Source organism: Lipotes vexillifer, unplaced genomic scaffold (assembly GCF_000442215.2).
Source record: "Lipotes vexillifer unplaced genomic scaffold, Lipotes_vexillifer_v1.1 scaffold109, whole genome shotgun sequence".
Taxonomy (NCBI): Eukaryota; Metazoa; Chordata; class Mammalia; order Artiodactyla; family Lipotidae; genus Lipotes; species Lipotes vexillifer.
In genome coordinates this window covers 2,273,538-2,285,187 of record NW_006790015.1, presented here as the reverse complement: position 1 = coordinate 2,285,187, position 11,650 = coordinate 2,273,538, and the positions used below count along the sequence as shown (strand labels likewise).

The following is an 11,650-nucleotide window of genomic DNA, read 5'->3' as shown; positions in this document are numbered from 1 at the left end:
TTTTTTTTAAAGTAAAAAGGCCCCCAGGTTAAAAAAAAAAAAAAAAAAAAAAAGCCTAGAAACAAATATTTAAAAGTTTGTCCCAGGCCTAATTGAAACCGTGCACCTCAGACTGGGACTTGAACCCACGTGCCGGGACTCGAACCCAGCCTAAACCCAGACTGGGACTTGAAGGTATTAGTTTCAACAATGCCAAAAGCACCTGCAGCATCATCGCCCCAAACCACAGCCAGGACCTTGACCAGAACCTTCAGCCAAGCCCTTAATGCCCCCACCACCATCCCATCTCGCTGCCTTCCCAGTCTGAGAGAACGGTTACCTTGAATCCCGTATCCATCACTCCTTTTCTTTACTTTTTTCCATAGTTCCATTGTATCTATGTATATTCCTTAAAAGTATTATTATGATTTTAATTGTTTTTAATTTTGTAGACAAAGTATCTGGCTTTATGTAATTTTTTGAAAAAATTTTCACTGAATTTTATACTGTCGATATTCATCCACAGTATGGTGTGCCTTCTGGTTCACTTACTTGAACAGCTATGTCATATCCCATAACGCCTTAATAGCTGTGCAATATAACATTGACTATGCCACAGTTGATTCATGCACTCCCCGTCGAGGGGCATTTGGGTTGTTTTGGGTCTGATCTGTTTTGAACGATGCTGCGCCTGTCTCCGTGGATGCATGTGCAAGAGTGCCTCCCTCGGGGCCTAGGACTTCCTCTCCCTCTGTTCTGCAAATCACCCAAGGCCTCACCCCTCCCTTCTGTCACCCAGGATATTTAGCTGACTTTCTCCAACAATTCACCCAACCGACAGCAGCACAGAGTCGGTCTCCTGGGATGGAAAACCACACGGGGAGCGGTACATGTCTGCAAGACAAAACCGACACATCAGCAGTCACCTGTAGGGAGGTCGGTGCCCCACGGGGCCCAGCACTGCTCCCCAGCCCCCAAGAAGAGCTACCAACAGTGCTGGCACTGGGTGTGACATCTTCCCTTCCTTCCTATTCTTGGCTCCTGTGAAGTGACTCTGGCCACCTCTGCCGGGACAACACAAAAAGCCAAGTCAGACGCCTGAGTCCACCCCAATCTCCTGAATATCGGGGCTTAGATGTGCCTTGGGGCTCCCCAGCTGCAACGTTTTCTTTTACAGTAAAGGAAACTGTGGACCTAGAAGGCTTGGTGATTTGAAACCAACAAAGCCAAGATGAGGGAAGGTGGGTGTGTCTGCCCTGAAATATGAACAATAATTATATAGATGTATAGATGTTATTAAGAAATAAGCAGTGGTCGCATGGGCCATTTCTATGAGTCAAGCAGTATGTTTGAGGTTCTCAGAGAGCAGCCTGATCATTAATGCATTGACCACACGGGCACAGTGCCAGACACAGAATCTGTACCAAATAAACCAGGTCTAACTCAGCAGTTCTCAACCCTGGCTGTTTATGGGGGGGGGGGGGGGGGGGGGGGTCACACACCCCGATGCCCAGGCTGAGCCCCAGATCAACCAAATCAGAACCTCTAGGGTGGGAGCACAGGCGACAGGATTTCTCACATCCCACCAGGCAATTCCAGCGTCAGGGGAGGTGGTGATCGACCATCTAGCAGAGAGAAGCAACAATGGGGCGGGTACATGCTTTGTTAACACGGTTTGGGGAGGTGACAGAAGAACGGTCAAAACGATTCAAGAGTGGGCAGCTCCTAAGTAGGTCTCAGACCTGGCTTAAGTCATCTGGGAGCTTTTTAAAATACTGATGCTGGATCCCATCCCCAGAGACTGACAGTCGTCCTGGGGTAGGAGCTGGGTGTGAGTATGACTCTCAAGGCCCCGGGTGATTCTAAAGTGCACGCAGCCAGAGTGGAGACGACTGCTAGCCACGACCTGGTCCTGCCGGCCTTCCCCACTTCAGCCCCCCACTCTGCGGTCCTGACATTCTTCTTTCTCTTGAGCACCCAAGGTTTTGCACTTGCTCTCCCTTAACAGGGCTAGGACTAGGGTGAGGCAAGCAAGGCACTCGCCTTGGGTGCAAAATTAAGGGAGCGTCCAAACACTCAGTATCCAAGATAAAGAATACTTTGGTGCGATATTTTAAGGAATCAAAATGAATGGCAGAAATGTCCGTGATGAACAAACATATCGAAATTTTAAATAGAAACCTCCTTTGCTTTTGCACGACTTACCCAGCTCTCCTGGATCCTGCTTTTATATAAACATTGATATGTTGTTCATCTTAGTTTTCTGCATTAATACTGATATTTTTAATATTGCATAAAAATATATTTATCTGGATCACTGTGGTTTTGGGTGCCCCTTTAAATACGGAGGCCAAGGAGGGTGACTCACCTGCCTCACCCCATTCCCGTAAGGCTTGGAGCTCTCTCTCCCGGCCCCTGTAGGGCCGGCTCATTCTCATCAGTTGATCCTGGGCTCAAACTTTGCCTTCTTGGAGAGGCTTCCTCTGATAGGAAAAACTAAATCTGCTCCCTGAGTCATTCTCTACTCCATCGCTCTGTGCTATCAAGATGTGAAATTACCCTACTCATTTGTTTCACTGTCCGGCCCCCTCATTTGAGTGGGCTCCAATGTGGACCTTTCTTGTTCTCCACAGTGTGCCCCGTGCCTCAAAGAGGGTCTGACACAAGGTAGGTGCTCAGTAAACATTTGCTGAGTGAGCCCCGGTTTTACTTTTGGAAATAACATCATCCCTCCACAGAGGAATGGGAACAGACCCAGCCAATGAATGGGGGTGCTCCCCGGGGCCTCTGAAAGGGAAGAGTGATCTTGGACAAGGGTGAGGCCAGTAGATGGGAGATGATTCATAATTAACTTCTGAAAAGGGGAGAGCTTCAGGGCAGCAAATTCAGATATTGTATTTTCACCACCAGGTGGCAGTACACCCTAATCTCAGGGAACAAGTAATGCGAACAGCCCACCTCTTCACATGGGCAGATATTTCTCCTGTGCAGAAATAGAGACACAGACATTGAGAACAAACTTATAGTTACCGAGCGGGGAAGGGGAGGGTGGAACAAACTGGAAGACTGGGATTGACATATTACATTACTATGTATAAAATAGACAACTAATGAGAACCTACTGTATAGCGCAGGGAACTCTACTCTATGCTCTGTGGTGACCTAAGTGGGAAGGAAATCTAAAAAAGAGGGGATATATGTATACGTATGGCTGATTCACTTTGCTGTACAGCAAGAAACTATCACAACATTGTAAATCAACTATACTCCAATCAAAATTAATTTAAAATTTTTTTCTCCTGTGCGGCCATCCCTCCATCCATCCATTTGTTTGTTGGTTCATGAACATATCCTTTCACCCAGTTATTTGCCCATCCATCCATCTATATATTCATGCACTCATACATCCATTCAGAAAATAAAACCACAGGCCTGGCCCTGAGGATCCTGCAGCAAAGCAAAATAGACTTTCTCACACTCTTGGAATTTCCACTTTTAGTTGGGGAAGGCAGACGGTAAATAAGGAAACACCCGGAGGAACGAGATAAGTTCAGATTGCGACAAGTGCCATGAAGAAAACTTTAAAGGATGATGTCAGGGATGGAGGTGGGGGGTGGGCATAGGGTAGGGCACTAGAGTGGGCAGGGAGAGTTCTTTAGATAAGATGTCCAGGGAGCCCACTCTGTGGAGGAACATTTGAGATCAGACTGGAAGAAAGAAGGGGTCACCCGTCCTGCAAAGCAGCAATGTGGGGAGACACAACTTTGCAGGACTCGGGAACAGCAAGTGCAGGAGATTCAGGGTGAGAAGGAGCCTGGTGTGTCCAAAGCCCAGAGGAACAGGCAGCGTGGCTGCAGCAGAGTGAATCGCTGTGGGAGGTGGGAGACCCGGGTGACCAGGTCGGAGAGGTCTGCGGGGCCAGCACCAGCTGTGGGGAGGAGTTGGGATTTCACCTGAAGACCCTGTAAAGCCACAGGAAGTGTTCACTGCAAGACTGACAAGTTCCGACTCGTATTTTTAAGGGTTCTTTCTGGCTGCTGGGTGAGGATTAGACTGTGAGGGGTGAGAGGTGACATGGGGAGAGCAGTTACTGGGATGTAGGGATAAAGAGATGCGGGCAAGAGAAGGTGGCTTCGGATCACAGGGGTCTTGCAGAGCCGGAGAGAAACACATGGGTTTGGGAAATACTGTGGGGTGAGAACAGACAGGACTGGTCAATGGCTGTGAGTGGTGAGGGAGCAGAGAAGAGTCAACACCGCAGGGCCGTAAACACCAAACGCCACCCCACTCCAGCCCTGGCCACTTCACCACCCTCTCCTTGACCAAGATTATCATAGAATAAAAAAGAACGTTTTCACACCATCTGCTGACTTGAGCCCAAAGCCCTTAGTCAGGGCTCCCTATAAAAACCTCCAGCTGCTGATTCTTTGGAGGGGCTCCAACAAGGTTCACATGGGAGGGGTGGGCAGAGCTTTGCATGAAGATGAGGCTCTTCCTTCATGAAGCCGCCGGGGACCATCTTACCCAGGCTCCCTAATACGGCGCCCCCTCCGTGGAAGAAAATGATGCCTTGCCGGGGGCTGGGGGAGGCCACCTTGGGCAGGAACAGCCTCATGGCTATGGTTCCAAAACGCAGGTTGGTTACCACAAGCCCAGGGTCCTTCTTGATTCTCACGCGGTTGTGCAAAAACTGAATAAATCTGGGCATGGAGCAAATCCTCAATTTCTCAAGTATATTCCCCTGTTAGAGGTAAGAGAAAGAGCGGGAGATATTAGGAGACGTTAGGATCTACCTGGATGGTGGATGACTCCTGCCCCTTGTAACTGCTGGGATGTTTTTGCAGTTTCTCATCTGCCTCAAAGGCAGGCACCTAGGGCTCATCAGGCTCTAGGGTGTGTCCAGATAAAGCGTTGGGCTTTCAGAATCTCCTCCCAAAAGCTCTTGGTTGAATAGTGGTATGAATTTGCCAAAGGGCTAGCCCACGTTTGGGCTGAGTGGTTGGGCATTGAACTGATCAAAGTCAATGTCCAAGGCAGCTGGCTGGCAACCTCGCTGTCTTTGGCTCCCAGCCTAAGACGGCAAAGCCGGTCCATCACCTGGGTCAACGCCATCATTGCCTCTCTGGGTTATGACAGACCCTTAGGTCTCATTTGTGTTCAACAGGAAAGAGTAATGGGATCAATTAAGGATGTCTGCCATGGGCTCAGGAGGAAGGAGCAATGGCACAAAGGCTATATATTTGCCAAATGTGAAAAGAAGTCCATTGTTTTTAAACTAATATGGTCACTCTAGTTATAAACAAGCAAAATATCTGAATATTTCATGAAATATAGTTACATGGTATCATATCTCATGTACTAAATGCATTTCAACCATAATGGATCATCTCTTCCGTGGGCCTCGCATGGAATGTGTGCTTTTTTTTTTTTTTTTTTTTTCTGCGGTATGTGGGCCTCTCACTGCCGTGGCCTCTCCCATCGTGGAGCACAGGCTCCGGACGAGCAGGCTCAGCGGCCATGGCTCACGGGCCCAGCCGCTCCACGGCACGTGGGATCCTCCCAGACCGGGGCACGAACCCGCATCCCCCGCATCGGCAGGCGGACCCCCAACCACCGCGCCACCAGGGAAGCCCCTCGGAATATGTGCCTTTGTCATAAAGAAATCAGCACGGGATAATTGAGAACATAGTAAGAACAGCTGACACTTATTAGTCTCCTACAACATGCCAATACTGGTCCAAGTGATTTGGATTATTAACTGGCTTAAACTACTCAGCGACCCTCCTAAGTCAAGCACAATTATCAGCTCCATTTCACAGATGGGAAAAGTGAGGCATGCCAAGGTCAAGTGCCTTGCCTGTCAGCAAGTAAGATGTAGAACTTATGTTCTCAACCACTAAACTAGAAAGAGCTTGGGTTCTCAAGTCCAGCAGATTTGGATTCAAGACAGCTCTACTACCACCGACTCACTGAAAGGTCTTGAGCATTACCTTCTCTGAGCTTCAGTTTTCCTCATTTTATAAAATAGAAGAATGGAGTCTACAGTCCCTGAGGATGAAGCTTGGGAATTAGATGCAACCACCCATATGGAGTGTGTCACTGGTGGGTCCTGGCAAGTGTGAGCTCATACTGGGTCCTGCCCCAGGTTTATGGGATGACCCAGTGCATTCGCTCCTGGAGACGACCCCACCCCCATCCCCACTGCCCCATTGCCAAGGCCTAGGCTTCTCAAAAGGGAACTCCCAACAAACCCCCTATTTCCCGGCCTGAGGTAGGAGCAAGGTGACCAACGCGGTGGAGATGACCTACTTTCCCCACCACTTAGCCCACATCTGAGGAATCCATTTCCAGCATCTAGAAGAGCAAATGTTTCCGGGATTTTGAACGATGCAATGTGGTGATAAACGTCTCTTAGCATGACATTCTGAAAGGTCACTAGATATAGCCAGGAAGTTAGATTTGGTTTGTTTTTTCCCACAGTGAGTCCACATTTGCCAGAGCTGGTAATTTAGGACAGAGGCAAATAAGGACGATTGATTATTATATATTATTATATAATATTATAAATACATATTACTTATATATAAATATTATAAATATATTGTATATATAAATATTATATATCTATATTATAAATATATTATTTGCATAGATGTTATAATGTGTATATATAAGTATTATAGATATAATATTTTGATATTATTTATAAGAATGTATTAGTAGTAGTATAAAGGGGACCATCACTAGTTTAGGAACGCCTGAGATCCAAAACTTTAGATGGATATTGAAACTCTTTCACAAAATATTCTAGCAGAGTTTGCCCTTTAAAATAAAATCTAGGGACTTCCCTGGTGGTCCAGTGGTTAAGACTCCATGCTTCCAACTCAGGGGGCACAGGTTCAATCCCTGGTCATGGAACTAAGATCTTACACACCCTGGGAAGAGGTCAAAAAATGAAACAAAAACAAAAAATAAAATCTATAGCATTTGTTATATTAGTCATTATATCTTTTAGTAAGGCTGAAATCACTCATCACAGCTTTTAAATCAATAATGATTTTAGGAACTGCTGTGTCTTTGCCTTCAGAGATTTGATATATATACTACTAATAATCTATTTTTATGGAGTCCTTTCTAAGTGCCCAGCACTGTACCTTGCACCTTAAATGCGTTTCTCATTCAATCCCCACCTCGCACCTATAAAAAGCATCTCTTGCTGTCCTCATTTTTCAGAGCAGAAAACAGAGACTCAAAGACATTAGTCTACAAAACTAGCAAGTGAAGATTCAGGTCTCAGACCCAAGGTTGTCTGATACCAAAACTAGACACCTGATTTCTGGGCCACAGAAGCTTTCAGGTTTTGCCTCCTTCTCCTTAAAATTCTTATCCTTCCTGTACCTATCTGTCTTCTGGAACCAAGTGACCACCTGGATATCATCATCCTCATCATAGTCACTTTGTGATGAGCCATCTGTCCTAGGAGGGCTCAGTGCTGGGGGGGCGAGGATGGGACATCATGAGCTGAATTCACCCTCCATGGCCCATCTCAGAGGCTCCCGTGAGCAGCTGTCATCAGAGATGCTTGGCTTGTGGGCTACTCTTGAAGAGAAACACTGAAGGTTGGAAAGGTCTCGGGTTTTCTGGGCCACCTGGACATCTGAGGCCCTCATTTTCAGCCCTAGGGCCTCAAACTAGCCTATAATTCCATAAGGATTGCAGCCACTGGCTTGAGACAGCCTGACCTCCAGCAAAGTGCGTGACCAGGATTAATAAGAGAGATACTAGTACCACATCCTCAGCCTGTCTCCTTGGGGCAGTGACGTTCATGTAATTATGACATAGACTTGTTCATTTCTCTGAAAGTCATCTGTTTCCCTGGTGAAACATTCCAGCAGCACAGAAACATATTTTACTTATTTACCAAATATCACCAAACACATTAGCCCTTATCACCTGTCATCTTGATCCTCTCACCAACCTGATGGAAGCAATGCAATTGCTCCCCCTTTACAGATGAGGAAACCAAGACACAGAGAGGTGAAGTAAATTGCCCAAGATCACACAGCCAGGGAGCGGCTGTCAGAGCTGAGCGTGGCCTCCTCACCTCCTTCAACAGTTGTTCTCCCCACAGGTCATCATTGTGAACTGTTTGGCTGCCATCAGGTCTCCACCCAGGGTTGGGACATTGGGATTAAATCAAGTTGCCTGCCTCTTAGGGCCAAACTGTTTCCAAATCTGGTGCTCTAGGCATGCACCGTTCTACCCCAAATCCCAAACCCCTGTTCAGAACCTGGCTGGTGTGGCCACTCTGAAATGCTGGGTGAATTCCCTGGTGGATTGCTCGGCAAATGGTAAGTAAGCACCTGCTAGGTGCCAGGCCCTGGGCTTGGGGCTAGGCTTGCAGAGATGCATAAGGTGGTCCCTGCCTTCCAGGTGCTTGCAATCTAAGCAGGAGGAAAATGCCTGTGTGCCATGAGGGGGAAGACACTGTGGCTGAAGCAAGTTCATTCTGTCAGGCTATAAGCCTTTTCAGGGCAGAGGCTGGGTCTGGAATCGTTTGGGAATCCTCAGAAATGAGCCTGGTGATTGGCACTCAGTAAATATTTGCTGTTGAAGGAAGGAAAGGAGGCGGGGGGCAGGTGAGATGAAGGACAAGAAAAAGGAGAGAAACAGAATCGCAGGCACAAAAGAGAGGACCGTCATCCGTCCCTCAGCGTCCATGAAGGACTGGCTCCAGGACCGCCGTGATACCAACATCTTCATTGCTCAATCTCTTACAGTCGACCCCCCATCCATGGATGCAGGACCCGCGGATATGGAGAGCCCACTTTATAGCAAAGTCTGTCTTTCTTGGGGGAGTCTGAAGAGAGAGAGGGAAGGCAAATGAAAGAAGGAAAGGAGGGGCAAGGCAGAGAGAAGAGAGAGAGAGAGAGAGAGAGAGTGCCCCAACCCATGACAGGGCCTGAGTGCAAACTCACCAAAGTGGCCAGGTAGAGGAACACGCAGTGCAGAAACTGGAACTTGGCAGGACGGTGCAGAGTAGAGGGGATACCAGTGGTGAGGAAGCGCTCAAAGACAGCCCAGACAAAGACCCCCAGGAGAAAGGTGCACGGTGCAGCTAGAAGCACCAGTCACGGGACAACCATGTTCCCGAGCCCGTGAGGAGTTTAGGAACTTCTGTCAGTGGGACTTGAGCTGGTCATATCGGCTGTCTCCTCCCTCCCGCTCTCTTTTTTTTTTTTTTTTTAACATCTTTATTGGAGTATAATTGCTTTACAGTGTTGTGTTCGTTTCTGCTGTATAACAAAGTGAATCAGCTATATGCATACGTATATCCCCATATCCCCTCCCTCTTGCGTCTCCCTCCCACCCTCCCTATCCCACCCCTGTAGGTGGCCTCAAAGCACCGAGCTGGCAGTAATCAAGACAGTATGGTACTGGCACAAAAACAGAAAGATAGATCAATGGAATAGGATAGAAAGCCCAGAGATAAACCCATGCACATATGATCACCTTATCTTTGATAAAGGTGGCAGGAATATACAGTGGAGAAAGGACAGCCTCTTCAATAAGTGGTGCTGGGATAATTGGACAGGTACATATAAAAGTATGAGATTAGATCACTCCCTAACACCATACACAAAAATAAGCTCAAAATGGATTAAAGACCTACATGTAAGGCCAGAAACTATCAAACTCTTAGAGGAAAACATAGGCAGAACACTCTATGACATAAATCACAGCAAGATCCTTCTTGACCCATCTCCTAGAGTAATGGAGATAAAAACAAAAATAAACAAATGGGACCTAATGAAACTTCAAAGCTTTTGCACAGCAAAGGAAACCATAAACAAGACCAAAAGACAGCCCTCAGAATGGGAGAAAATATTTGCAAATGAATCAACTGACAAAGGATTAATCTCTAAAATTTACAGGCAGCTCATGCAGCTCAATAACAAAAAAATAAACAACCCAATCCAAAAATGGGCAGAAGACCTAAATAGACATTTCTCCAAAGAAGATATACAGACTGCCAACAAACACATGAAAGAATGCTCAACATCATTAATCATTAGAGAAATGCAAATCAAAACTACAATGAGATATCATCTCACACCAGTCAGAATGGCCATCATCAAAAAATCTAGAAACAATAAATGCTGGAGAGGGTGTGGAGAAAAGGGAACACTCTTGCACTGCTGGTGGGAATGTGAATTGGTTCAGCCACTATGGAGAACAGTATGGAGGTTCCTTAAAAAACTACAAATAGAACTACCATATGACCCAGCAATCCCACTACTAGGTATATACCCTGAGGAAACCAGAATTCAGAAAGAGTCATGTACCAAAATGTTCATTGCAGCTCTATTTACAATAGCCCGGAGATGGAAACAACCTAAGTGCCCGTCGTCGGATGAATGGATAAAGAAGATGTGGCACATATATACAATGGAATATTACTCAGCCATAAAAAGAAACGAAATTGAGCTATTTGTAATGAGGTGGATAGATCTAGAGTCTGTCATACAGAGTGAAGTAAGTCAGAAAGAGAAGGACAAATACCGCAGAGAGAGAGAGAGAGAGAGAGAGAGAGAGAGAGAAGGAGTACAAATATGGCAAAATATTGATAATAATTTGTGAACCAAGGTGAAGGGTATGCATCTCCTAGATACTAATTTTGCAATTCTTCTATAGTTGGACATTTTTAGAACTAAAAGTTGGGGGAAATAAAGGAACAGTATAATCTGGCATTTAAAGGCATTGGTCTTTGTGGCTGTCTGGAGGGGTGGGATAGGGAGGGTGGGAGGGAGGGAGACAAAGAGGGAAGAGATATGGGAACATATATATATGTATAACTGACTCACTCTGTTATAAAGCAGAAACTAACACACCATTGTAAAGCAATTATACCCCAATAAAGATGTTAAAAAAAAAAAAAAAAAAGCACCGAGCTGATCTCCCTGTGCTATGCGGCTGCTTTCCACTAGCTATCTATTTTACATTTGGTAGCCTCCCACTCTTTTTGGATTAACTTTGACCTGTGACCTGACCTGGCTTCTTAAACATAAACACAACACGACCAGTGGGAGCCGGAGGGACCTACTTCCTTAAGGAATACAGGGACCAGGGGGAGTCTTGGGAGATGGGCTTCCCAAAGGCTCAGCAAAGATCAGGCCCAAACAGAACCCGCAGCTGGGCACCAAGGGAGAGGTCCTGTGTGAGCTGCACAGGAGTCTTTGGCCTGATCTTTCAAGTGTAAAATAGGAGACACACGGCCAGCCTTCCTCCTGTGCATCTGGTCAAGGTGGGCAAAGTGCCTCGTATTCCAGTCGGCTGTCCTGAGCCCGCTCTGATGCTCCAGTCCCCCTGGGGAGAGGCAGCGGAGCCCAGGGTTAACAGGACCCACTCAGAAGCGAGCCCACCTGGGTTGAATCCTGCCTTTTCCACTTACTGGCTCTGTGGTCTTAGGTAAGTTATGTCTGTTCTCTGCATGTCCATTTCCTGTCCTGTAAGAAGGAGATAGTTAGAGAACCTAACTGAGGAATTGTGAATAGTGCTGCAATGAACATGGGTGTGTAAACATCCTCTCACTTTTCAAGTCACTTTTGCTGAGCTATAGTAAATAAATACATGCATACATGTGCATATGTAAAAGTGCTTAAACCATAAG

At 46.5% G+C, this 11,650-nt stretch overlaps 1 protein-coding gene across 1 annotated transcript in view; it reads right to left on the bottom strand.

Annotated features, from left to right (window-relative positions):
* The window catches only part of AADACL4 (arylacetamide deacetylase like 4), an 11,580-nt gene extending 2,455 nt beyond the window's left edge, over positions 1–9,125 (bottom strand). The window contains 3 exon segments of the mRNA XM_007463190.1: positions 810–873; positions 4,504–4,720; positions 8,958–9,125. Of these exon segments, the coding sequence (XP_007463252.1) occupies positions 810–873; positions 4,504–4,720; positions 8,958–9,125 (449 nt within the window).
* Between the last annotated feature and the right edge of the window lie 2,525 nt (positions 9,126–11,650).